This window comes from Rhopalosiphum padi, chromosome 4 (genome assembly GCF_020882245.1).
Source record: "Rhopalosiphum padi isolate XX-2018 chromosome 4, ASM2088224v1, whole genome shotgun sequence".
In the NCBI taxonomy this organism is placed as follows: domain Eukaryota; kingdom Metazoa; phylum Arthropoda; class Insecta; order Hemiptera; family Aphididae; genus Rhopalosiphum; species Rhopalosiphum padi.
Window position 1 is genome coordinate 20,990,248 of NC_083600.1, and position 27,195 is coordinate 21,017,442.

A 27,195-nucleotide genomic window follows, 5' to 3' on the forward strand; every position below is an offset into this window, starting at 1 on the left:
AATAAGTAATATCTATCTGGAGACTGAATAATTGTATAATAGGCGTAAATCGTCTTTACATAATATGATAACAATAAGTCGTGGATGTTTAGCACTGAGAGGAAAAATTAAATACTTATTAGTTATAAAAATAATGTATTTATAGGTTGAACAAATCAAGAGTTACGATTTATAAGTATCTATTTATAAACATGCGACGATGTACGCTAAATCGCTGTTTTTTTCGTAGGAAGTTCAGACGTATTTTGAAATACAATATTGCAATGAACTCAATTATTATATTTGTATACAAATCATCTGCTTGTACCTACTACACAAATAAAATAATGATTTTATGTTGCAGAATTTTGAGTTTTACATCTAAAAATAGTCAAATTTAATAAAAAAAAAACATTTTTCAAAAGATTGTACAAAGTAATGGAAAACTTGATATGGGGAATTTTCATTTCGGAAAAATTTGAACTTTTGGTAATTTTTTTAAACTTATAAATAGTATACGATTCGCGTGAGCAGTATTTTTCCTAGTGGTTTGGCGCGGAAAGCTAAACGGACCAATGGGAGTACAACACGGTGCTCGACCGGTCGGCCTACAGTCGCGTTTGTTATCCACTGCCCCGCAGTTGAGCATAGGCGCCAGACGGCTGCACACCAAACGCAGCACTCCAAAAGTCCGTTATCACCGTATTGTGTTATCAGTTGTCACGGCGGCGGTGGCAACCGACTCGGTTTCGGTGACCCGCTCCGCTCAGAGTGCTCAGACACCGTTCGCGTACGCCGCACGTCACACGCACCCCGGATGTACTATCGTTTGTTCGTCGCGTAGGATGCGATTGGTTTCTTCCGGATCATCACGATTCACGACCAGCCGCCGCGCACGTACGTACGTCCGATACGCCTAGAGGAGAAAAGTGACTTTTATCGTCGCCGTCATGGATACGTGGCATAGGATGCGGCTGAAACTGTACTCCACTTGTCTGTTTTTCTTGGCCTTGGACTGTTCGGTAGTCATGGGTAAGAAGTGCCGCTGAGTGCTTCCGAGTGCTGATCCTTGGATACGTCACCAAGTAGACTTTGTGTGTATTTATTTTTCGTCTGATCCGTAGGTTCCGATGTTGAGAACCATTTGGATATGGGACGCGACTTCCTAGCTCGCGGACAACTCCAAGACGCCCTATCCCATTATCATGCCGCTGTGGGTAAGTGAACACGTCGCCTTATAGGCAAACTAAATTCTGAATCTTTGTTATCAGAGAAACACCGTTTCTAGTGTTAGTGTTTATGATGTTAGCCTGTCCGATTACTTGATTTTCCATGTTAATCCTTGTGATTTATTCAATACAATTTTCAACAAGACCATAAAAATAATCAATCTATTTGAATTTTATAGATTCTAATGATAGGTACCTTAAATTATATTAACCGTTTTGTATGATGTATACTAGGTATAGGTTTTTAACATTTTTACTTACAATCTCAAGTATAATCTCTGTGCTTTAATTTTATGTACTATAACTTTTTGGAAGTGATTTTTTGAATTTTCTTTCCAAATTATTGTAATTAACATTTAAAATACCTTCAGCTTTTATTATGATTTAAATATCATTAGCTACTTATCAATTATTTATATCTAATATATTATCACACATTTTTTAGTAACTTACAAACTCTAATGTATTTATTTTTATTCATTTTTAATTTTAATGTTAATAAAATAAATTAATTTCCAAATATAGTTATAATTTATATTATATATTTTAGTATAATACTACTATTGTATTATAATATGTGTATACTGTATAAAAAAAAAAAAAAAATATTTTGTTGATTAATAATATGTAACATTTTTTTTTTCAGAGGGTGATCCAAATAATTATTTAACTTATTTTAAAAGAGGTACAGTTTATTTAGCCTTAGGAAAAGCTAAATTCGCGTTATTAGATTTTGGAAAAGTTCTTGAACTCAAACCGGATTTTACAGCTGTAAGTAAAAATAAGATTAATATTTATAATCTTATAGAATTTTAAAAGTTATATTATATGTTGTATTTTATATTTTTATATTTTTCATCAGGCACGTTATCAAAGAGGTGTAGTCCTGATGAAACAAGCTTCAATCGAAGATGCAAGAAAAGAACTCTACAATGTGGTAAGTATAAATATATTTACTATTGAGGAATTTCTATCTATTAATTTAATAAATTATAAATATTTTAGTATATTGCCAATGGTGATTTTTCACGAGAAGCATATGATTTATACTCAAAACTTGATGGTCTTGCTTACGATGTAGAATTAGCAACCTACTATCAAGAAAACAAAGATTATGAAAGTGGTATAAATTCATTGGATCGTCTTATAGAACATTGTCCTTGGGCTCCTTCATTACGCGAACAACGATCACAATTATATTTAAGTACTGGAAATGTGCAACATGCTATTATGGATTTACGGACAGCTACTAAACTCCAAGCTGATGATACAGATGGCCATTACAAATTATCAAAAATTTATTACAGTATAGGAGAAGTATCTGAATCTCTAAAGTAATTTTTATTTATTATTTGTTATCTATACAATACTGTATGATCATGTTTAATTATTTTACAGAGAAATTAGAGAATGTTTAAAATTAGATCCAGATCATAAATTATGTCACTCACATTATAAAATTGTTAAAAAAATTGATAGACTGATAGTAGACAGTCAGTCAGCACTCAATATCAAAGATTTTTCCAGTAGTATTCAATTTGCAAAAAAGGTAAAATATTTGATTTAACTAAAATATTAAGTTCTACTTCCAAGTTCCAAGAACATTAGTTTTGTTGTTTAACTTAATTTTAATTTAGGCTTAAAAACTTTAAATATTATGTAATGGATATTAGATACAGTTCAATTTAATTTTATAAAGAATAATCTATTAAATAAATTTAAGATTAGTATATTATAGTATTTACTGGGTTTTATTGATAGGTATCAATTGCCAATAATTTTTTTTCTTATAATTTCTTATAAAAAATTTAATATTTTTTAAAGTATTTTTGGCTTAAACTATTATTAGTTAATTCATGTAAATATTTTTAAGCGCTCAAATTATTCTAAAATATTTAAGTTTTTATTTTGAATAATCCTTCATTTATTTTTTTCTAAATTATTATACTTTAGTCTAAAGTAAAATATTATTGTTGAAATTGTATTTATATAATATTAAGTAGGATACAATGTTACAAGATGACGCACTTAATAAACTACTTATTGTGTTTAGTAACTTGTTTTCTGTGGATGGTAGATGTTGAATTAAATATTTTATTAATATATCTGCCTATTAAATGATTTAACAATTTTGAATTTTAGATATTAGACATAGAAAAAGACACTGAAAACATAAGGTTGTTAGCCTTGGAAAAACTTTGCCACAGTTATCAACATACAGATGATTTATCATTGTCATTGAAATACTGTAGCGATGCACTAGAAATAAGTCAAACACCAGATCTTTACTGTCTGAGAGCAGAGGGATATATTGCTAATTCTATGTTTGATGAAGGTCAGTAAAATTAACATAATTTTTTTTTCTAATTAAAAGATGGCCAAGCAGCAGTGGCTCAGTGACTAGTATTACTTTGAATTGTATTAGTGTAATAATAAATATATGATTAATGATGTATTATTTACTAACATTAGTAAGTACATATTTATATTTTTTGTTCAGCTATTAGAGATTTTGAGCATGCACTTCATATCGACCAGGAGCATAGACAAGCAAGTGAAGGATTAAAAAAAGCAAAGAACTTACAGAAACAGGCAGAAAGAAAAGATTATTATAAGATATTAAATGTTAAAAGAACTGCCACTAAACAAGAAATAATTAAAGCATATAGGTATGTTTATTCAAGATAAAAATAAAAAATAAAAATGATAAAAATAATTTAAAAAGATTAATGCTTATTATAAAATATTGTACATTTCCAGGAAAGCTGCTCAACAATGGCATCCAGATAATTTCCAAGGTGAAGCCAAAAAGAATGCAGAGAAAAAGTTCATTGAAATAGCCTCTGCCAAAGAAGTTCTGACTAATCCAGGTAATAAAATGAAAATTTAGTATAAACTAATAATGTATTATTATTTATTATATATATATTTTTTTGAAAGTGTAAAATGAGTAATAACTATTAATACATTTTGCTTTGTGTAAAATCAGAAAAACGAGAACAATTTGATCGTGGTATCGATCCACTAGATCCAGAATCTGGGCGTCATCACCAAGATGGTTTCAATCCATTTCAACAGTTCCATCAATTCCACGGGAGCCCTTTTACATTCAAATTCAACTTCAACTAATTCTTATTATGGTACAAAAACAAACATAGGTGCCATAATGAGTTTTGTTATCATCCCATTATCTAGGGTTCAAAAGGCTGTGTATGGTAAAATGTAAATAGAGTAATGCATAGAAAATGTCATTGTGTATAACAAAAATCGTATATTAATTTATTGTACATAGTAAGTAATAAACAATAACATCCAAATACAATTGTAACATGGTAACTTATGATTTATTTGACTATGCAAGTATAATAGTTAAACCGACATTTTTTCTACAGTTAATATCTTCAAACTCCTATTCAATAACAATGCGATAATTTTAAAATTAAAAAGATTGATAATTATCTATAATTATTCTTTATTTTGAGTTTCATTTTTTATAAATGGTTTATTGACCTTATTTCATAGTTATAGTGATATTTGTTCACAATCAATGAGATTAAAAAAATTAAATAATGTTATTAAAATAAATTTATTTTAAATAATAATTTTTTTTCTATACATCTAAAGATATTTGTATCTTAAGTCATATAAACTGTGTAATTTACTTATTTTTGTCTATTGTTACTGAAATAATGTGTCTAGTCCAATTTCAATTTTTTAGAATCATTGATGTAATAACATTATTTCCACGCATAAACCTGTCTTTATTGTTATTTCAACATATTTTGTCTGTTAAAACCTGTAAAACGAATGTCATAAATATATAAATGAGAATTATTTATCACCCAATATGTAAATGTTTATGATTCAAATATTAATACTATTTAACAATATGGATTGTTCATTATAAACGGTCATTGACTCAATGGTAAATTTGATAACCGTTTAAGTTAATTTTATACATGAATTGATTGTGTACATATTATACACTATACTTGTCTCATTGATGTTTATTTTATTTAATTTAACATTTAAATATTTAGATATTTTTGTATATCAAAATTTCTAAAACTATTTCCCAAGTCTCGTGTTTTAACATCAAGACAATTCTCATCTGTTAACACTTTATGTGATAAATCAATACATTATTTATTTGTTACACTATAATAGTAGTTTACATAGTGTGTCGTATGCTCCTTAAACAAGACTGAAAGTATTTTTTTTTTGCCGAATTTTCTCTTGCAAATTTTATAATTTATCTACCTATTATTACATATACTACATTATTTATGTACTTGCATTATTTTAATAATCTTTTTTGCGTGTTTGTTTAAACAGTGTAATATATTGTAGCTGGTTAATAATTAACATATTCTATAGTATATTATTATTGATTAGGTTTATTGCATAGGTAACCTATTTGAAACAGGATGAAATAATAAGTCCATAATACCTATCTATGTAGCTGTTAACTCCACACATTGCTTATTATTATTCGTTAAGATTGATTTTATAAGTTTTTTTTTACCTATTGTCTGTCTATAATCTACATATATTTTGTAAATGCAATATTATATTAAACGTTATTAAACACCATTATGCATAATATTTTCAGTAATATTTTTATTCAGTAATATTTGTCCCAATAACATGGTAGTTATGTACTAAAATAAATTAGAATGTAGGCAAAAAAAATAATGAAAGTTAAAAATTTTTAAAAATATAACATAACAGGATGTGCATCATATATCAATGTACATAAATCTGAACGACATCTGTGATGTTGATAATATTATATAATACCTATTTTTTGTAAAAAATCGAAGTATTAAAATTATTAATCAAATATTTTATTATTTAAAAATTTGATTTATACTCGGTTATATAATTTATAGGTTATCTAATAAGCATCAACACGTTTTCTGAATTTGCCCAAAATGATATTCTTTTACCTTCTATAACAAATGGAATTAAAAATAAGAATTCTTTCAAAAAATAAAAAAGACTTTACTAAGTTAATTTTTTATTAGGTATTTAAATCGCTCTGTATCATCACTTTAGATTTGTTATTCCGCGCCTGACTATTTTCCATACTTTTTTGAACACATTGTCTGTCTGACTGTCTGAACGTTTAATGTATATAGGGTATAATATAATATAATATATATTAGGGTGGTCCTTATTTATGTATATAAAGATACCTAATAAATGTAATTGACCATATTGAAAATAATGTTGGTAGTAGCCACTAGGTATACTGTAGCTAGGATGATTTTATTTATGACATTAATAATTATAGAAGTAATTTTTATGTGACCAATTTTTGTATAACACTTATGCTATAACATTGAATTAAAATAAATGTCAGTGGGTGGGTGGGTGGTTTATTTTCCATTGAACGTGCTACCCATATTTATATTTGAGTGTACGCCACTGGAGCCACATATTATGACTGCAACGTATTGTGTGCAATTAATTCTGCCCGAGTCTTGTTGCTGACAGCGTAGTCCTCACCTGTCATAAGAAATATGGATGCTAATAACCGACTTCACGACCACCAGTGAGACAGTGGCTCTCTGTATCTACATCGTATCGTAACCGTTAGCCGTTTCGTAAGCCTAGTCAATAGTCAATACAGGTTATTTTCGGTTAGGGAATTCTCGTCTCTATTTCGTGCTTCACATGCGTTCTGGAGATCATAATCGTATATAGCTGCTTAAACTGTTTGTATAGGTACCTATAGAAGTATAGAAGAATTATGAAGAAAAAATCGCAAAATAACACAATATGAGGGAGGGATGGTACGAATGCCAATTCGGTTTTAAAATAGGTCTGTCAAATTGTTATGCAGGACAAATTTTTTACCACAGTAAAAAAAGTGAAATATAATACTGCTTTTAAAGATGGGGCGATACTTTTTAAACTATTACATTCTAACATATTTGTAGAAACTCCACAAGCAGCCTATACTCGTAAAAAGACGTAAAATTAGTTTTTATTTTTCAAAAAACTGTCAACACGTGACCGCAGACAATTTGAGAAAAAAGTGACTTTTGTATGTTTTTATATACATATATGGTATATCGTTTCGACAACATGCATTATTGTGATTTGTGGATGTGAAGAAAATGCATGCAAAATGCATATAATGTAGTTTTTTCAAAATAATTATACTTATCTATTTTAAATTAATAGCAGTAATTAGTACCTAGGTACTATTTACATTTATATTACTTTTTATGTTACTCTGAATCTTGATTAGGTATATACTGTTATTATCTATAAATACATATTCATACATTGAATTTTAACATCTTAATTTATAATGACATTACCATAAATTCATATCAAATTTTTGTTTATATAAATAATGCGTTAAGCAATATATTATTAAAAATAATTAATCTAATTTGTTAGCATGTATAGTTATTTGAAAATCAATAAATTTTTTGGAGTTTGGTATTAAGAGTTCTTAAATAATTAACAAAATGAATAACGTGAGATTGATTTTTACTATTTTTTTAATAATTTATATTTAAAGACAGGGCCGAACGTAGGTTAGGTTAGGTTAGGGTAGTTTGGAATTATATCTTGCTCACTGCTATAATTTATATGTAATCATTTTGAATAAGCATACTTAAAATAATAAAAGAATATTTGTACAATTAAAGTAAATTACTAATCCATTTGTTTGAAATAATATTACTCAAGACTTATCGCTTATCATTCGACGACTAAATAATGTCAACTGGGGATGCTACACTTCAGATTAAGTTACCAAACGACCAAACTACTTATTTGAATATGTCATCGATGTTTTTTTGTATGCTATGAATATAATTTTGATATTATAGTTGTATGAGTTTATTATAATTTGTTAATAATAATAAACATAAAATATACAATTTAATTTTAATATAATATATGTACATTATACAATTATTGTGTTCTGATACAAAAAAATATATATACTGGGTGATTATTTATCATTAAACGCTCATTATTTTGTCGAGTATTGACTTTTTAAAATTTTTTTTTTAATATTTTGTTTTATTTTTTCTCACTGAATGAAATTTAATTTTTATTTTTTTATCCTTTTATTTAATAGTGAAACCACACTATCAATTTTTGATTTTCAAAATTCAAAGGGCAACCTATATTTAAAATAAAGTTAGAGCTATTTTTTTAATGAATTTTAACGTTGAATAAATTATTATTAATTTTTTAGCGAGATATAGCTTTCAAAGTTGGGTGGTTTTCTGTTTTTATAATACTTCTTGTTTCATATAATCATATTATCATATTATAATTCAGATGTAATAAACACGTTATAGACTATTGTCGCAGTGATGAACTTTTTTATTTGTACCTGTCGTTACTAACGCCTCACGACGGTAATAACCTGTAGAACAAACACTTAAAAACTTCAAACCACCCAACTTTTAGTAACTATATAAGTCTATTACTCACTAACGGTTAAATTAAAAATAATGCACAAAAAATATAGCCCCACTATTTTACAATATTATAAAATATATAGGTTACCATTTAAAATCAAAAGTTGATAGTGATTTCACTATTAAATATAAGGGTGAAAAAAAAATTGAAAAAAGCCTATACTTTTAGAAATAATGAATGTTTTTAATGATTAAAGAATCACCTTCTATAATATTATGTATATAGAAACGATATATTTTTTGAATTAATTTTTAACAAAATCGACAAGTATATTTTATTATTAATTATTATGTCATATTATTTTATATCATAATATACAATAGTGTTATTAATTTTTAATTCAATAATCATCAACACCGACAAATTATGTAATGGTGTAAATAGATTTGTGATATAAATAGCATAAAAATACTAAATTTTTTCGTTATTACATAATTGTTTACAGAAAATAATAATATACGTAAATACGTAATAAAAAAGAATCGATAGTTTTATAAAACTATATTTTTTGATTTACAACAAACCATAACGATATTATCGTTAAAGGAAAAATCATCGTCTTTTGTAAATATATACACAATTTCTAAATAATACACTGTGACAGTGTGAAATGTATTTTCGGTATTTTGAATTTTTGTGAGAAAAATGTGTAATAAATTGTCTAAAGAATTCTAAAATAAAGCTAAAGTATTTTAAGAATCATGTATAATATCACGTCTATAGAAGATTCTCTTATCAGTAATGTCGAAAATAGGTGTTACGTGAATATTTAACATTATTATTTTTTAGTTTTTTCGATTATTTTGTTAATTATTATTGGAATTTTACTTTTAACTTTTTTCCCATAGTGGTACCTATGGTTCTAACTATACCAAATGGTTACAAAAACACACACACACACAAAGACAACAAATTGTAAAAATACATATAAATGACATTAAATATTTACTACCATGTTATATAAGAATTATATATGAATTCTTTTTTTGGTAAATGTTTAGTACCTACTACCTAGGTATTATACGATTAACCATTTATTATAGGAAATACGCAGTAAGAGGAATCTATATTTGCTGAACTCGGTTGCATGTATATCATTTGGACTCATAAAACTTAAAAAAAAATTGTGAATAATTAATTACATAATTGTTGCAATAAATAAACAAACCTAAATTTAAGTCTATTTATAAATTTAAGTATTTTATAAATCTACTGAAACGAATGATATGGCTAAGAATTCTGATGGCTATTTTCAATTATTTAAAATGTTAAAGAAAAAATGGATAAGTACCTAATTGAATTATTATTATACTATCATCTAACTAGGTTACCTAAACTTGCACGACATTTTGTCATAAAAATATTAAGTGAACGGCGTAAAAGTTACGTTTAAAATAATACGTCAATGCATTTCGTGGGCAGAAAATAATAATGTTTGTTAAAACAGTATCGGTTGGTAGACTCTAGTTGTTGTTTATGTACAATAAATAAAATATTTTAATTAAACTTCAAAACATTACTATGTCAGCATTATTTGTTATGCACGGTGCCACGGTGGTCGTCATAACCGCACACTTATACCGTCCATGACCGCAGATTTTACACCGTTTAATACCTACCGCACACATTTATTGTATTGTTAAAAAAGGAAATATGAAAGGTCGATAGTTCAAAACAGCACACATTTGATTCACAGTTAAAAATTAAACAGCAAAATCATAAAATTGTTTTTCATCTGGAAAATTAGCCATAATCTCAACAAACGCCTTAGGAATCACGTGGCAAACCAAAAATAAGTTTTAACCATAATCCAGATTGTGAATTTTATTATATTATATTTTTTTTTTTGATATTGGAATAGAACTGATTTTCCTGTATAATCTCGAAAGTTTTATTTTAATGATTTTGTGATATTGATTAAACATGATTAACTGGCGTGCGATACTAAACGATACAATGTTATTTTATATGTTATTAATATATATTAATGTGTGCGGTATTGAACGGTTTGATTTAGGGAAAATATGTGGGATTAAGGTATATACGTATGTGTGCGGTTTTGAACGACGACCTTTTTTTGAAAGTGTGCGGTTATAAACGATGACCGTTTTGCAGTTTTCAGTTTTAATATTATTTAACATCAATAACATATAATCGCACTGTGGTAGGTATTTTTTTTTAACATTTTCATTAGTTCTATAATTTGTATTATACAAAAATTAATCATTTTTTAACTATAGTTTTAATTTTACGTCAGCGGTGGAATGACCAAGTTACATACCTACTCACAAGACTACAAGACATTTTTCAGGAGAGTATGAAACAATGAAGTATTAAAAGATATTATTTTCTTAAAAATTAATCAAGTGATGTTACTTTATAGTTTTTACTTTTCAAATGTTCAACAAAAATATGATTTACGAGAATTATGTTAGTTGAGGAAAATATGAATTTATTATTTTTTTTTTTTATAATTATTAGTTAAAATCATTATTTTGTTGGTAGTGTTACTTGATCTCGGTCTTTAAAAAAACAAATTAGTTAAACTTATTAAATATCAGGCAGATAACTTTGATTGAAATAGGTTGAGTTGTTCAGAAGATAAGCTGCAGTTGCAAACTAAATCAATTTCACATTTCAATTTATAGGCCTATGTGTAATAATTTTCCTATAAACCCATATCCGTCTTGTATTAATAGTGATAATATATTTTTATTTAGTTATCCATTTATTTATTTTTTAATAGGGCGTTTAAAAATATATGTGTGATTAGACATAGCAAAATTAACATGAATGTGCTGCCTATTGGATTGATATATAATATTCACGAGACTTTTATTTTTTAAAACTACTTATTTAAAATATACACTATAATATAATATAAATAATATAATGATGTATTTAATTTTAATGATTGATATTATTATTATATTATATGATAAGATGATTCATCTTCAGCCCAATTAGTGAGTGGGGACTGTTAAGCGTCTGACGTTTAGTTGTGTTCTACAATAAAATGTTATTAAATAATAAATAATAAATAATAATACTACGATCGGGGAGTTATCGTAAAACGCAGCGCAGTGACATATAGCCATATAGGTCGCGGAGTGAAGTCAGTTGTTTTCAAAATTTTAGTCGTCGTCGCCATCATTGACAGTCGACAAATCACCATCGCATCATCATCGTCATCATCTTATACCGAATACGTTAGTAAATAGTAATATATTATTCATACAGTTAAATACGGATAGACCGCTTCCGATTCAATTTCCCTTATTTCTTTTTTGCTAAATTAAAAAAAGTCTTTTTTCTTTTCATATAGGTACTTAATAATTTTTAAAATGTTTTTAAAAACCACCTTTTGCCATGATCCGTAGATGTTTATATATATTGTGTATATACTAACAAATATAGGTAAGTTTTTATGAATTCAACCGGATTGCTGCAATAAAAACATTTTTTTGTACTGATGTTATAACATTATAATTTATTAAAAGCATGTTTATGTTTATATGTTTGTATTATAACCAATTATAGGTATGTACTGATATTTAAATGGAGATGTAAAGTAGCTTATTAATCTAATAATTATTATATACTTATTAACTTATTATATTGTAATAAGTGATTGTGAATGTGTGAATAAAACTTTTTTTTTAATAAAAATAATAATTGTTGAATAAGCAACAAACATAAAAATATAGTTATACAAATATAATAAGAAATAAAGTATTATAGATTATAAAAAATGCATTTATATAAGAAAAAAGGCAATTTTTTTTATTTAACTATTTAGTTATTTTTAATGTTAAAAAAATATTATGAACAAAATATAACAGTATAAGAATTTAGCACTAGGTTGAAATTTAGTCAGTTACCTTAAGTTGGCAAATCAAATTTTTATTGATACGTCTATTAGGGAAAATAAAGTAAATACATGCAATCTCGTTTCTTGTTTCTTGTGTATTTATAAGGTAAATTTCATGTTAAATAAACATAGTCACGCATTAGATATATTAGAATAAGGGTGTCGCTACATTGCGAAAAATTATACGTTACCATAAATACGTTTAAAATATTGTAAAACTCTTGATTTTTTTTCAAATACTAATCTTATAGTTAAAGGGAATAACTGAGTATTCTGCTTAAAGTTAGATATTATTTAAATTATAAAAAATTGTATAGGTGCAATATTAAAACATTTTCATGATTTTTAGAACATTAAATTTCATCATGAAATTTAATTTGTTTAACTTTAAATTGTATTCCTTTAGATTTCAATTTAAAGATAACATGAAATATTTATACTAACAACTTAAGATATAAATTTATCTAATCTTATATATTTGTGAGAAGAATTAAATGCTAAGAAACTATGATTAAATAAACTCGTGACTAACTATTTATGTATATATATATATAATACAAAGATATATATACTTATAAAATGGGTTTTATTGAACAACCCTTACTACTTAAATATTTATTAACGTTTTTAAAAATATTTTTTTTACATAATATCAAGTCAAATTAAAACAACATTTTTTTAAAATAATTATAATTTTGATAATTTTTTTATAGTTATAATATTGAATGTTACATACATTTTTAATATATACCGAGGTAGAATATTATTCGGAGTATTTCGATACATTAAGATCGAAATTCAGACTGGTAGTTTATTAAAAGTTATTAAAGTATATAAGTATTTAGAGAATTGGTGAGCGCAGTAGTTGACCAACATTTTGTGGGGTATTCTCGCACCACTCCACTCGTTAACCAATACTTAAATACTTATAACCAGGGCTCGGATTTTATAGCATTTGCTAATTATTATAGGATACAGATAAAAATAACAGCGTGAGCTATAAATTGATTTTGTGCACCAGGGACTCCATGTATGAAATTTTATAATGCTATTTTTTTTAGTTTGCATAACATAACGTTTTATTTTGTATTTTCATAAACCTAGTTTATATTATGTGGTATGGAAATTATAAAAATGTTGTCATTTATTTTTATTATTTTTTTTTTTTGAATACATATGAAAAATACCCACATTTTCGTTCATATAAAAGACTATTTTTAAATAGTCCGGCGTATTGGCCTATTGAACAGTTAATATAACAATATAATTGTTTTTTAATTATGAACAGAATACATTTTTATTTTTGCTATTTTTCATGTTTTTAGGGCATATTATAGCGCATATTTAATTTATTTTTAGTGCTATAAAATCTGAGCCATGCTTATAACTCAAACTACTTGTTCTGAATTGTAGTATTTATATATCTAAAAAAATGTATTATATTATATTATATTATGTATATTATGTATTATATAAAAATAAAATGAAATGAGACATTTTTGTAATTTAATTTTTATAAGTTATAATTTACTTATTTAGAGAACATAAAATAATTATTTATTTTCAGGAGAACGTACAGAATTTTACTACAATGTTTACCTCCGGAAGTAACATAACTGCGAACCATCATAATTATTGGAATCATTTCTCCATTAAACAACTCTTATTCGCAATTGTATTGGTAGGTTAAATTGTGATAACTTTAATAATAATGCATCATTAATTCCACATAAATATAATACGCATAGTATTATTTTTATTTAAATTATATGACATAAATTGTTTTACAAATATATATATATATTATGTTAAAATTAGTCTACATTCTTAAAACTTGTATTGTTTATATATATATTTTACAGTTGACATCAAGTGTTGTAATTAACGCAGACAACGTAAATCTGACGGAAAGTGAACCCAGTCAAGAAATAAACTGCACGATTTATAGGTCGTGCACACAATGTACTGATGTATCTAGTTGTAGTTGGGCGATCGAAAACCAAATTTGTCTATATTCAAATCAAAGTCTCTCGGAGAATTACAGAGTGGTTACAAAAGAATCATGCCCAGAGTTTGCCGTGACTTTGAAAACCAAAGATAAGCATTATTGGATACAAGTTACGGTCTCGAATATGGCGGTAAAAAGTGTAAACACTTTTTTTAACGATAACGCGGTCATTAGTTGTGAAATAGAAAATATAATCTATAACGCTTCAATCAATAATGGGATAATTTCTTGTAAATGGGTAAAAGAAAACATTATTTCCCCCGAGAAACGAAGATCGATGGACATCAATCCTTTGTCTATTTTTTATTTTTCAATCGTTGTCGACAATAATGTAAGATTACAATTCAATGACCCTCGAGATCATTACATCAGTTATCACAGTTGGACCTGCCCCGACGTAAATTGCTCGATCGTTTTTTGGGAAAGCGATTCGAGAAAATATTACTGTAAATGGTGTTTGAAAAAAGACGATTGTCGGTTAACAGCTGAATCGCGGTACAGTTGCGACGTACGTCACGCGTTGAACAACGAGAAATTATGGAACAACGACACGGCGCTGTCCACGATCGAAGTGAAAAGTCCCGAACTGGCGATCGACTCTTTCAATCCGGACGTATTGCTTTTCAATCGTGACATGTCGTGGGTCGTGAGTATAAACGTCAAGAATCACAAGATTTTGGCCGATGGCCGGTCGACAACTGCAGTGACCGTGGCAGGTCAGAGCTGTGATAACCCGACCGCGGTCGACGATCAGACGATCAATTGCACCGTCAGTAAGTCTAACGAATATACGTTGGCGAACGACGGTCCGGTGCTGGTCGAGTACACGTGGGCGACGACGTCGAGCAAGGTGAGGTTGACATCATCACGAAAATTCAAGTTTGTCATTCCGAGCGTGACGGGCGTCAACCCGACGTGTGTTCCAGCTACCGGTGGTACCCGCATAGCACTGACCGGTCAATATCTGAACGCCACGACTGACGTTCAGGTGTTTATCAAAAAAATGGGGTCCAAAACGACGTGTGAGGTCTTCGAGCTTTCGCGTGACCGAATAGGCTGTATGACAGTCGCCATTAGCAAAGTACGCAAGCCTGGCCCGTTGTTGATCGTGTTCGAAAATATGACGGGCATATACACCAAAGAAAATTTCTCGTACGTCGCCGATCCGACCGTGCTAGACGGTCAGGTGTTCGCCGGAATCGCATCGGGCAACGTTCCATTGATCGTTCGGGGTAGTTTCGACTGTACGAATAACCAACAGGTGTACGTCGACTACAACGGGGAAAGGCATTTCGGCCGCTGTGCGGTACGTAACTTCAACGAATCGGCGATGATGTACTGTTGGCCACCAAAGTTCGACAGCCCGGCGCAGATGACGAGCTTGCCGCTCGGTTTTCGTATCGAGTTGGCTGATAAAGTGGTGTTTGTACCGCAACAGACGCACTACAGTTACCTGCTGCACCCGGACCCAATTTACGCAGACTTTGAAGTCCACGACGACGACACCATCCGCGTAAACGGCGTGTTTCCGGACCCGCTGCAACGCCGCCAATGGGACGGTAACTATTTGCTGGAGGTCGCATTACTCGGCGAGCCGTCGGACGACGACGACATATTTTGCACTATGACCGACGTCGCCGAGAATTACGCAGAGTGCCGGTCACCGGCGGGCACGTCGTTTGATGATGTCTTAGAAATCGTGATCGTATTAGCGGGCAAACAAGCGACACGGACCTTACTGCACAGAAGACACAAACAGTATTATTATGCGATGGTTCGGTTGCTGAGACCGCAATACATCATCGCCGGTATTTCAGCATTGCTGATGTGCGTATTGGCGTTGATTTTTTGCGTAAAAAATCTAATTAATCGCTCTAAGCGACACGTCGATAGGCGATATATAAGTGAACTACGAAATATCACCGCCGGAATAGACGACAGCACTAACTATTTATTGAACTCGAAAACCTGAACTAGTGTAGACTTGACAACGGAATTGTGTTAAGTTGGAATTATATGTTATTGGAACAAATGTAAAAAAAAAATCATTTGTTTTTGATTTTATAAAATAACGTGTACATTAAAATATTATTGAAATAGTTATGAATAAATTGTGAATGAATGCTTTGAAAGAGAGTTTGTGTTGAGCAAGATTTATATTTTTACTTGTTATTGTGAGAATGTATTATATCATGATGTGGAGTTGAGTTTTACTGTTCTACATTTTATCAATTTGAAATCCATCTTTTGTTTTATGTGTTTGTTTTTATGAAGTCTAAATCATCTTCATCTCTTTTTATGTTCTTGATGTATTTTTATTATAATATAGATATACTATTATTGTATTAATATGTTTATAATTTTTAAATGCTGTTATTTATTTATTTTTTTAATTCATGAAATAATAATAATTTTTTATGTCGGTATTTACATAATTTATAATTATTAATAATAATATGTCACTTATTTAAGTAACGTAATAACAAATAATTAGTCAGTTTTATATAATAGGTTGGTACATTTATTTTGTAGGATGTTTAAAGGGCAGGAGGTTGTGTGGTAATGGATTTGTGGGAAAAACATAACCTGCTATATCTATATATAAAAATAGTCATTTAACAGTATTTATAATGTTCAAAAAGAAAGTATTTTTTATATAAATAATAATTTTAGAATTGATCCCATAACTTTTAAAGCTTATTAGATATAATTTGTTTTTATAAAGGAATAAAGGAACCTACTTTAGAATACATGAATTGGTACATTTGGGACCAAATAAACGAAGATTTAGGTATAACCATAACGGAACATTTAAAACAAACAATAATTATTCAATGCAACTCTTTTTAAAATAAATTGTTTTTATTTTATTTAATTTTATATAGTAAATAAGAACAAAAAATGTAATAGACAATAGTTATAACAAGCACATAAAAATAGGGCCGACCCAATTTGTTTATATTCTATTAATAATTAAATTTGTCTATATATTTATTTCATTTTTTTTGTCCACATATCTTTATTTTTCAATGCATATTTTCCATATTGTTTATGTATATTTAGCTGTTTTTAGTGTATAAGTGCATATGTCATATTCTTACATTTTTTAGTGCATAAACAACCTAGTCCCAGTTGTTATACTATCTAATATGGTTACCTAAACTTGCATATTTTGTCATAGATTTTGATTTTACTTTGGTGGTGGAATGGCCAAGTTACTACATACTCAAAAGACTAAAAAAACAAACATTTTCAGGAGAGAATAAAATATTAATAGATATTATTTTCTTAAAAATGAATCAAGTGATGTTATTTTATAGTTTTTACTTTTAAAATATTCAACAAAAATATGATTTACGAGAATAATTACGTTACTTGGGGAAAATATGAATAATTTATTATTTTTTTTATGGTTATTAGTTAAAATCATTATTTTGTTGGTGGTGATGTCATTTGAGCTCGGTTTTTCTAAAACAAATTAGTTATATTTATTAAATATTAGGTAGATAACTTTGATTGAAATAATTTCAATTCTTTAGAAGATAAGTTGTTGCAAATAAAATCAATTTCACATTTAAATATAATGTATTATTTGTATGTGTAATACCTAAGTAATAACTAATAGTTTTCCTATAAACCCATATGGCCATATCGAATCCCGGAAAAAAAGACCATGGTAAAAAATAAAGTATATAATTTAAAAAAAATATTAAATCAGTGAAATATAAACATTTTATATTTATTAAAATATATGAAATATATACAGAGATCTAAATAAGTTAAATTCAAATAAATTCAATGCGTATACCCACACATACGCAGTCGGAACTCGATGGACAAAGATGGATGTACATTGTACACTATGTACAGGCGTACAGTTATTGTAATTTGTAATAATGTTATTATACTATTAACTATAAATATTTCTTGATAGGTATTGGCGTGCCCACAATATTCAGAATTCGTGAAAATTCAAAATATTAGATATGAGTGATTCGACGCAAGCTCGCATTTTCATTTTTCAGTCGTAGTAAATTATTAATTTATTTTTAAAAATCATTTATAAATTACAAATAACAAAATCAAAACTATATTATTATAGTCAGTGCTCAGTAGACAGTTAATTTTCAATTTGTCATACTACAAATTACATTGTTCTTTTTCTGTAATGAAGAAAGTAAACAATTATTTGAGATCATCATTAGCAAAATAAATGAAAAATTGTTTATCTATTTTATGTATTGAAAATAATATTTTGGAAAAAATAGATTGGTAAAGCATCATCATAAATTCGCTACAACAAATTATAAGAATAAAAGTAATTTTAAAAAAAATAGCTTGAATTCCCGAAAGGCTTGAACATATGTATACATACTACATACTATTATATTTTATTTCTACGGCTTATATTTTATATTATTTTCTAAAATAAAATTTAATAATTTATAGTTTTTATGTTAAATTTTATTAATTTATCATAGTGCTTTAAATTTAATATTTAATATATTATACATTTTTCAAAATGATTAATTATTTTCTACAGTTTACACATAAAAATCAATTTACATGTCGATCTTGACGGAATTATAGCATTACCTACAGCTGTATGAAATTGGCCAAATGGAGTCGGTTCTTCGGTATTCGGTTTAGTGGGATTCGGTCTTATTGAGCCACACCCAGCCTTTACAGCATATTTTTTGTAGCTTAAGTAGTATTTATTAGTCTCCATAACAACTAAATAAAATATAAATTGTATTTTAGGATTGATTTAATTATATTGTATGTAATTGATTATAATGGTATATGGTATATTGGTATATACAATTATATAAATGCTAAATACTTCCTCCTAGCACCTATATTTTGTTCAAGGAGTGATATGACAAAATATCTTTTCTGTGTTAATTTAAAAAGTATTATATAACAGTTTTTTTTTAATAATTGGTATTGTGGAAGGGGTGGGGGGGTTATGAGGCGGAAAAATATGTGTGCTCCTGTCGGTATATTAAACCTTAACACGGCACTGAACTTTAACGCAGCACAGTGATATATATGTTGCGGAGTGAAGTCAGTTGTTTTCAAAATTCTAGTCGTCATCGCCATCCTGTGCTATTGATAGACCACCGACGCATCATCATCGTATATCTATTACAAAGTGTGTAGGTATACCTAAATATTTTAGTAAATAGTAATATATTATTGATATACCTAAATATGGATAGACTTAATGATACCTTTCCCTTATTCCTTTTTTACTAAATTTAAAAAAGTCTGTCCTCTTTTCATATTTAATATTTTTTTTAATGTTTTTAAAAGCCACCTTTGCTGTGGTCTATAGATTTTTATATATGTTGTATTCAGAGTGTATCACGAAGTTCTGACAAATGAAATATTTTGTGTATCAATCAATATTTTAAAATTTTTTTTATATACAATCAATATACGCCTGTATTACATATTTAAATGACGTGTAAATGTGTAATGTACCTAAACTTTTTTATTTTTATTTTTTTTATAGTTACAGAAAATATACAATTTTAAATTTAATTTATATTATTTTGAAAAGATTTAAAATATAGCCAATTTAGAAACATATTGAAAAAAATAATTTTAACGTTTACAGTGTTTAATTTGAGTAATCCGTTGGCGACTCGTGAAGTTTAAATATTCGTTTAACTTTCTGCTACCGTGAAATGTATCAAAACCAAAGGTAAAAACCAGTATATGGTTAAAACGAAATGTTTATCTGGAGTTAACGATAACGATAGGTATCTGAATATTTAATATTTTAAGTTTTTACTTTTTTGATTGTTAGTATGTTACTTACATTTTGAGTTTCCTATTACGAATATTTACTACCGACTAGTAGTTTAGGAGCTATAAGTATTCACAGCATTGGTGAACGAAGTAGTTGACCAACATTTTGTGGGGTATTCTCGCACCACTCCACTGCATTCACCTAAATCTTAAATACTATTATAACTAAAAACTACTTGTCTGAATTTCGATTTTTATGTGGTACCTATCTATATACATAGAGAAAAATATTTTGCATTAGCATATGAAAATTAAATAATATGTGTATTGGTATTCAAAAAAGTAAAAACTTAAAATAAATGTAAGGATGAAAAATATTTTAATTTTTTTTTTAAAAAATGTTCTTTTATGTTGACTGGAAATTATGAAAAAAAAATATTTTTTAACCAAACGTTAATAAATTGAAATGATGAGTGTTGTTTGATATAAGAGTCATTCTGTATCAATTTTAAAGGTAACAGGAAATATTTTGAACGCATGACCTTTAATTTGATTCGGGTTTTTTTTTTACAGAGTACAGGACATATAAATACATATGTTTTTGATAAATTCTAATTTTTAACTTTAAATAAATAATTAAATAACTTATATTTCCACCATTTTTGACACTGGATTTGAATTGCTCTATTTTTTTTGAGCAACTTTGATCTTTACAGTTTTTTGATATCTTAAAAATTGACATTTTTAAGACAGTAGACAATTTTAAATTAGGTAATTTGTAATTATGCCATTTTTCAATGCTCTATCTTAATCACACATTTGTAGGTATAAATTATCGATAAATTCCAATGATATTTTTTTATAAATTTGATGTAATAATAAATACACCTTGTAGTTTTAATCAAAATAATTTATTATAATAATATCTATAATTACAAATCACCTAATTTAAAACTTTCGACTGTCTTTAAAATGTCAATTTTTAATTATTAAACTGGTTACATACATGGGATATACGATCAATAAGGTTGTTGTAGCCATATGGTTTGTGGTGAAACGGGATTGTGAATGTAGGAATGGACCAGGAACTGAAGTGGGGATATGAAATTTAAGAAGATGTAACAAATCTGAGCAGACAATAGAACCTTTTACAATTTTTGAAAGGAAGGATATGTCAATTAATTCTTGTCTAGAATCGAGAGATATTAAATTAAGACTGGCTTTAAATGAAGTTAAAGTAGGAATAGGTAAATTGGGATCAAGGTCTGCAAGACGTCTCTTATAGTCAATAATCCGCAAGAAACGTCTTTGCACACGCTCAAGTGATTCGAGATGACCAATTTGTGAGACGTTATATTTTTATATTATATTTTAATATACTGACAATAATTAAAATTCCTTAGTTCGAATAAAAGGAATACAGTATTTTTATACATATTATGTGTGTATTGAATCTTAACTTACACAAATAGACTTTCAAAGTTTAAAATTGAAATATAAAACTGTTATACTTTAATACTTATATGCTAAAAAACCATATAAAAAAAGCTGAAATAAAACAATATGTATAATATAGAAATATAATTCTGAATCAAAATTCAGATAATTAGTTTTTAGTTATAATAAGTATTTACAGTATTGGTGAGCGGAGTAGTTGATTAACATTTTGCAGGGTGTTATCGCTCTACTCTACTTGGTTCACCAAAACTTTAAATACTTATAACTAAAAACTAATTGTCTGAATTTCGATTTGTATGTAGTATTTATATACTTCAAAAAATGTTTTAAAAAAAAGATGAAATAAAAAATATTTATTATATAGATATAGAAATAAAATAAAATGAGATTCTTCGCTATTCAATATTTTTCTAGTTATAATTTATTTATTTAAAGATTATAAGATAATTATTTATTTTCAGAAGAACGTACAAAATTTCACTACTATGTTTACCTCCGGACATTACATAACTGCGGACCACCACAATTATTGGAATCATTTCTCTATTAAACAACTCTTATACGCAATTGTATTGGTAGGTTAATTTTGATAATTTAAATTATAATGTATCATTATATTTATATATTCTATATACATATAATGATATTTTATAAATAATTTTAATTATTTATAAATTTATTGCTTATTAATATTTCAAATTAGAATTAAGGGATGTAAATATATTAAAATTACTCTCTATTCTTAAAACTTATATTGTTTATGTTACATGTTGTGAAGATGTAATATAATAAATTATATATATTTTACAGTTGACATCAAGTGTTGAAATTAACACGGACAACTTAAATTTGACGGAAAGTGGACCAAATCAAGAAATAAACTGCACGATTTATAGGTCATGCACACAGTGTACTAATGAATCTAATTGTAGTTGGGCGTTCGAAAAGCAAATTTGTCTCTCTTCAAATCAGAGTCTCTCAGATAATTACACAATGGTTACAAAACAATACTGCCCGAATTATATTATTAACTTAAAAATTATAGATGAATATTATTGGATACAAATTAAGTTCTCGAATACAGTGGTAAATTTTTTAAATAATATATTTAATGATGATGCGGTTTTTAGATGTGCTATAGATAATGTAATTTATAACGCTTCATATAATAATGGATTAGTTTCTTGTAAATGGGTAAAAGAAAATATTATTTCTCTCGAGACACGAAGATCGATTGACATAAATCCATTGCATATTTTATATTTTAAAATCATTTTTGAAGACGATTCAACATTAAAATTCGACGACCCTCGAGACCATTACATCAATTATCTGCACAGTTTGAACTGCCCCGACGAAAAATGTTCGATCTTTTATTGGGAAAGCGATTCGAGAAAATATTACTGTAAATGGTGTTTGAAAAAATACGGTTGTCAGTTAACAGCTGAATCGCGGTACAGTTGCGACGTACGTCACACGTTGAACAACGAAAAATTATGGAAAGACGACCCTACGCTGGCCACGATCGAAGTGAAAAGTCCCGACCTGGCGATCAAATCTTTCAAACCAGACGTATTGCTTATCACACGTAAGTTTTCGACGGTCGTGAGCATATCCGTCAAGAATCATAGGATTTTCGACGATGGTCGGTCAACAACTGAAGTGACCGTGGCCGGCCAGAGTTGTGACAATCCCACTCTGATCGACGATCAGACGATTAATTGCATCGTCAGCGAGCGCAACGATAGGACGTTGGCGATCGAGGGTCCGGTGCAGATCAAATACTCGTGGACAACGTCGACGCGCAAAGTGATATTGAAATCATCAAAAAAATTCAAGTTCGTCGTGCCGAGCGTCACGGGCGTCAACCAGACGTGTGTTCCAACTACCGGCGGCACCCGCATAGAACTGACCGGTCAATATCTGAACGCCACGACTGACGTCCAAGTGTTATTAAAAAACAATGGGACCAAAGCGACGTGCGAGATCTTCGAGCTCTCACGTGACCGAATAGGCTGTGTGACAGTCACTAACAGCAAATCACTCGAGCCTGGTCCGTTGATGATCGTGTTCGACAACATGATAGGCGTATACACCAAAGAAAATTTCTCGTACGTCGCCGATCCGACCGTTCTGGACGGTCAGGTGTTCGCGGGAATCGCATCGGGCGACGTCCCGTTGATCGTTCGGGGTAATTTCGACTGTACGAATAACCAACAGGTGTACGTCGACTACAACGGGGAAAGGCATTTCGGCCGCTGTGCGGTACTTAACTCGACGATGATGTACTGTTGGGTACCAAAGCTCGACAGCCCGGCGCAGATGACGAGATTGCCGCTCGGCTTTCATATCGAGTTGGCTGATAAAGTTGTGTATGTACCGCAACAGATGCCCTACAGTTACCTGATGCACCCCGACCCAATTTACACAGACTTTGAAGTCTACGACGTCAACACAATTCGCGTAAACGGCGTGTTTCCGGACCCGCTGCAACGCTTCCAATGGAACGACAATTTTTTGCTGCAGTGCGCATTACTCGGTGAGTCGTCGGACGACGACGAAATATTTTGCATTGTGATCGACGTCACCGATAATTATGCAATGTGCCGCCGCTTACTGTCCGATACGTCATTTGATGATATCCTGAAAATCGTGATCGTACTAACGGGCAATCGAGCGACACGGACCGTTGTGGACAGAAGACACTAACAGTATTATTATGCGATAGTTCCAGTGCCATGTTAAGTTTAATGTCACCAGGACCACATATATTTTTCTGTCTCATACCCCCCTTAATAATACCAATCATTAAAAAAAACTGGTATAATATACTGATTAAATGAATGCAGTAAATATACCTACTTTATCGCATCATCACTTTCTGGACAAAATATAGGTGTTGGGCGCAGGTATATTTAGCATTTATATAATTATATACCATATTATACTAATATAATCAATTACATACAATATAATTAAATAAATCATATAAAATATAATTTATATTATGTTTATTTTTTATAAAAACCTATGCTAAAAAAATGTGCTGTTAATTGTTAAGTCTATAATGCCGTAAAGACCAACATGTTACATGTAAATTGATTTTTATGTGTAGACTGTAGATGAATGCCCAATACATGAAATATTAAATTAAATTTAAAGCACTATAATAAATTAATACAATTTAACATAACAACTACAAATTATTAAATTTTATTCTATGAAATAATATAAAATATAAACCGTAGAAATAAATAATAGTATGTATACATATTTTTAAGCCTTTCAGGAATTCAAACTATTTTTTTTAATACATTTTTTTATAACTAATTAATACTATAGTATTAATACTAAATAATACTATAGTTTTATATGGGAGTTACCCATTTGCGCCAAAAAAAATTAATTCATTTTGGGTATAACCCATTTGTGCCAAAATAAAAAAAGGTATGTTTTTTCGACCACCCATTTGTGCCAAATTTACTTGTTTAAACATTTTATATTAAATAATTGGTTTTTTTCGTCAACTCGTGTATTTAAAAGACGTCGTTTCTGTAACGTATAATAAAGTTATTTTTATAAGTCTGTCAATAGTAGTATTAAAATTATACCTAACCCCAAAAAAAATTCACAAGCTAAAAAAAGATTAAAAACTACTTTAAAAGCAATAGAAAATTATAAAATATTATAATATTATAAATATTATTGATTATTATTTTTAAAATTGACTATGATTTAAATAAAATTCTAACTGTTGTTTATTATTTGAGAAAAAATATATTATTTTATTATAATTATACCAGGTGAATTTGGCGCAAATGGGCGATGCCCCTTAAAAACATCTAACCAATTATATAAAACGGGCATTGCCCATTTATTAATATTTATATAATAGGTTGGTACATCTATTTTGTAAGATGTTTTTAAGGGTCAGCTAGGAGAGGTTGTGTGGTATTGGATTTGTGGAAAAACATAACTGATGGCTATACCTAAATACAGTAAATAGTCATTTAAGTCATTTAACAGTATTTATAGTGTTCAAAAAGAAAGTATTTGTTATATAGATAATAATTTTAGATTAGATCCAATAACTTTTCAAGCTTATTAGTTATAATTTGTCATTATCAATTGGTGTGTAATTTATTACAACACTGTGATAGAAATATAGAATTACAACAACTATCATTTATCTATTTGGTGACAGTATCTTTAAACAATATTATGAATCATGATTTTAGTTATCTGATATTGAAATTGGCTATTAGGTCAATTATCTATGCCTTGTGTGTATAATTATATTTTATCATTAAACACTCATTATTTCAAAAAAAGTTGACTTTTTTCAAAATTTTTAGTTTTATGTTTTTCGATAATTATAAAATTTTTTAATTTATTTCACCCTTATATTTATTAGTGGAATCACTATAAACTTTTGATTTTCAAATGGCAATATATATTTAAAATGTCATAAAATAGTAGTGATATTTTTTTTGTTAATTTTTACGTTAAAATTATTATTTTTTATTTAATCGTTAATGAGTTATAGATGCTCAAAGTTTGGTGGTTTGAGGTTGTTAGGTGTTCGTCCTACAGGTTATTATTATTTCTGTCACCATACGATAATAATAATAATAATTATTATTTCTGTGAGACTTTTTTGCGTTGGTAACTACAGTTACAAGTAACAAGTTCATCATTGCTTCGATAGTTGATAACGAGTTTATTACATAATATGAAAATATATACTTCTTATTATTATGTATTACTCATTATACTACACTTCAGACTTTAGAAAATCCCATATTAACACATACACAATATGAGACAGGGATGGCAGGAATGCCAATTCGGTTTAAAAATAAGTTTGTCAAATTTTTAAGCATGCCAAATTTTTCCAACACTACACCGATACCGGTAATCGGTCAAAATATCCAAGGACAAAATAGCCAACGGTAAATATATTTATATTTTATTAGATTTATTGGAAAATAAAGATTACTGCACTTATTTCCAGAAAAACGGATACATTTGGATATTTTGACCTAGATTAACCGATACCACAGTAAAAAAAGGTGAAATAATTACTGCTTTCAAAGATTGGGCGATACTTCTTTAGTTCTTTAAGGCCTATAATCTTATTTGTATAAGTTTCACAACCAGCCTATATACTAAATTTTTAAGAAGTTTATATAAAATATTATTTACATTAGGATAATTATGAGACGTCTTTTTTTTTAACTAGAATATTTTATAATTTATTTTAATTTTAATTTATACATTTTATAAATTATGAAAACAATTTCAAATAGAAATATAGAATGTTGTTACGTTCCGACTCGATCGATGCATACATCAACGCAGGAATGTATACATTTTAGTAAAATATTTATTGAGCGTTAAACTTGATACAGAAATACAATAATTGTAAAAATAAGGTG

General features: G+C 28.3%; 3 protein-coding genes across 7 annotated transcripts; all 3 read left to right on the plus strand.

Annotated features, from left to right (window-relative positions):
* The first annotated feature begins 625 nt into the window (after positions 1 to 625).
* On the plus strand, positions 626 to 5,813 carry LOC132929783 (dnaJ homolog subfamily C member 3). The gene is made up of 10 exons (XM_060995345.1): positions 626 to 1,011; positions 1,104 to 1,196; positions 1,855 to 1,979; positions 2,071 to 2,145; positions 2,214 to 2,542; positions 2,607 to 2,757; positions 3,351 to 3,543; positions 3,709 to 3,877; positions 3,969 to 4,078; positions 4,198 to 5,813. The coding sequence occupies exons 1-10, from the start codon at positions 930 to 932 to the stop codon at positions 4,335 to 4,337; spliced, it is 1,467 nt and encodes a 488-aa protein (XP_060851328.1). The 5' UTR covers positions 626 to 929; the 3' UTR covers positions 4,338 to 5,813.
* Positions 5,814 to 11,493: 5,680 nt separating this feature from the next.
* Positions 11,494 to 16,887, plus strand: LOC132930492 (plexin-A2-like). Of its 3 annotated transcripts, XM_060996405.1 has the most exons (4): positions 11,494 to 11,872; positions 11,989 to 12,080; positions 14,102 to 14,215; positions 14,397 to 16,887. In XM_060996405.1, the coding sequence occupies exons 3-4, from the start codon at positions 14,126 to 14,128 to the stop codon at positions 16,512 to 16,514; spliced, it is 2,208 nt and encodes a 735-aa protein (XP_060852388.1). In that variant the 5' UTR covers positions 11,494 to 11,872; positions 11,989 to 12,080; positions 14,102 to 14,125; the 3' UTR covers positions 16,515 to 16,887. The 3 variants fall into 3 exon arrangements, with proteins under 3 accessions (XP_060852388.1, XP_060852387.1, XP_060852386.1); XM_060996404.1 differs by having other exon boundaries at positions 11,494 to 12,080; XM_060996403.1 differs by lacking the exon at positions 11,989 to 12,080 and having other exon boundaries at positions 11,495 to 11,872.
* Positions 16,888 to 19,560: 2,673 nt separating this feature from the next.
* LOC132930493 (plexin-A2-like) lies at positions 19,561 to 24,820 on the plus strand. Of its 3 annotated transcripts, none has more exons than XM_060996408.1 (3): positions 19,561 to 19,697; positions 22,219 to 22,332; positions 22,568 to 24,820. In XM_060996408.1, exons 2-3 carry the CDS (start codon positions 22,243 to 22,245, stop codon positions 24,464 to 24,466), a joined length of 1,989 nt encoding a protein of 662 aa, XP_060852391.1. In that variant the 5' UTR covers positions 19,561 to 19,697; positions 22,219 to 22,242; the 3' UTR covers positions 24,467 to 24,820. The 3 variants fall into 3 exon arrangements, with proteins under 3 accessions (XP_060852391.1, XP_060852390.1, XP_060852389.1); XM_060996407.1 differs by having other exon boundaries at positions 19,567 to 19,701; positions 22,222 to 22,332; XM_060996406.1 differs by having other exon boundaries at positions 19,567 to 19,701; positions 22,568 to 24,819.
* Positions 24,821 to 27,195: the final 2,375 nt, after the last annotated feature.

Excerpts from the sequence above, each read along its gene's own strand:
- LOC132929783 (XM_060995345.1), top strand. The coding sequence starts at position 930 with ATGGATACGTGGCATAGGATGCGGCTGAAACTGTACTCCACTTGTCTG. Across the intron at positions 1,012-1,103 it reads GGACTGTTCGGTAGTCATGG|GTTCCGATGTTGAGAACCAT; the intron begins GTAAGAAGTGCC and ends TCTGATCCGTAG. Across the intron at positions 2,758-3,350 it reads GTATTCAATTTGCAAAAAAG|ATATTAGACATAGAAAAAGA; the intron begins GTAAAATATTTG and ends TTTGAATTTTAG.
- LOC132930492 (XM_060996404.1), top strand. The coding sequence starts at position 14,126 with ATGTTTACCTCCGGAAGTAACATAACTGCGAACCATCATAATTATTGG. Across the intron at positions 14,216-14,396 it reads TCTTATTCGCAATTGTATTG|TTGACATCAAGTGTTGTAAT; the intron begins GTAGGTTAAATT and ends TATATTTTACAG.
- LOC132930493 (XM_060996408.1), top strand. The coding sequence starts at position 22,243 with ATGTTTACCTCCGGACATTACATAACTGCGGACCACCACAATTATTGG. Across the intron at positions 22,333-22,567 it reads TCTTATACGCAATTGTATTG|TTGACATCAAGTGTTGAAAT; the intron begins GTAGGTTAATTT and ends TATATTTTACAG.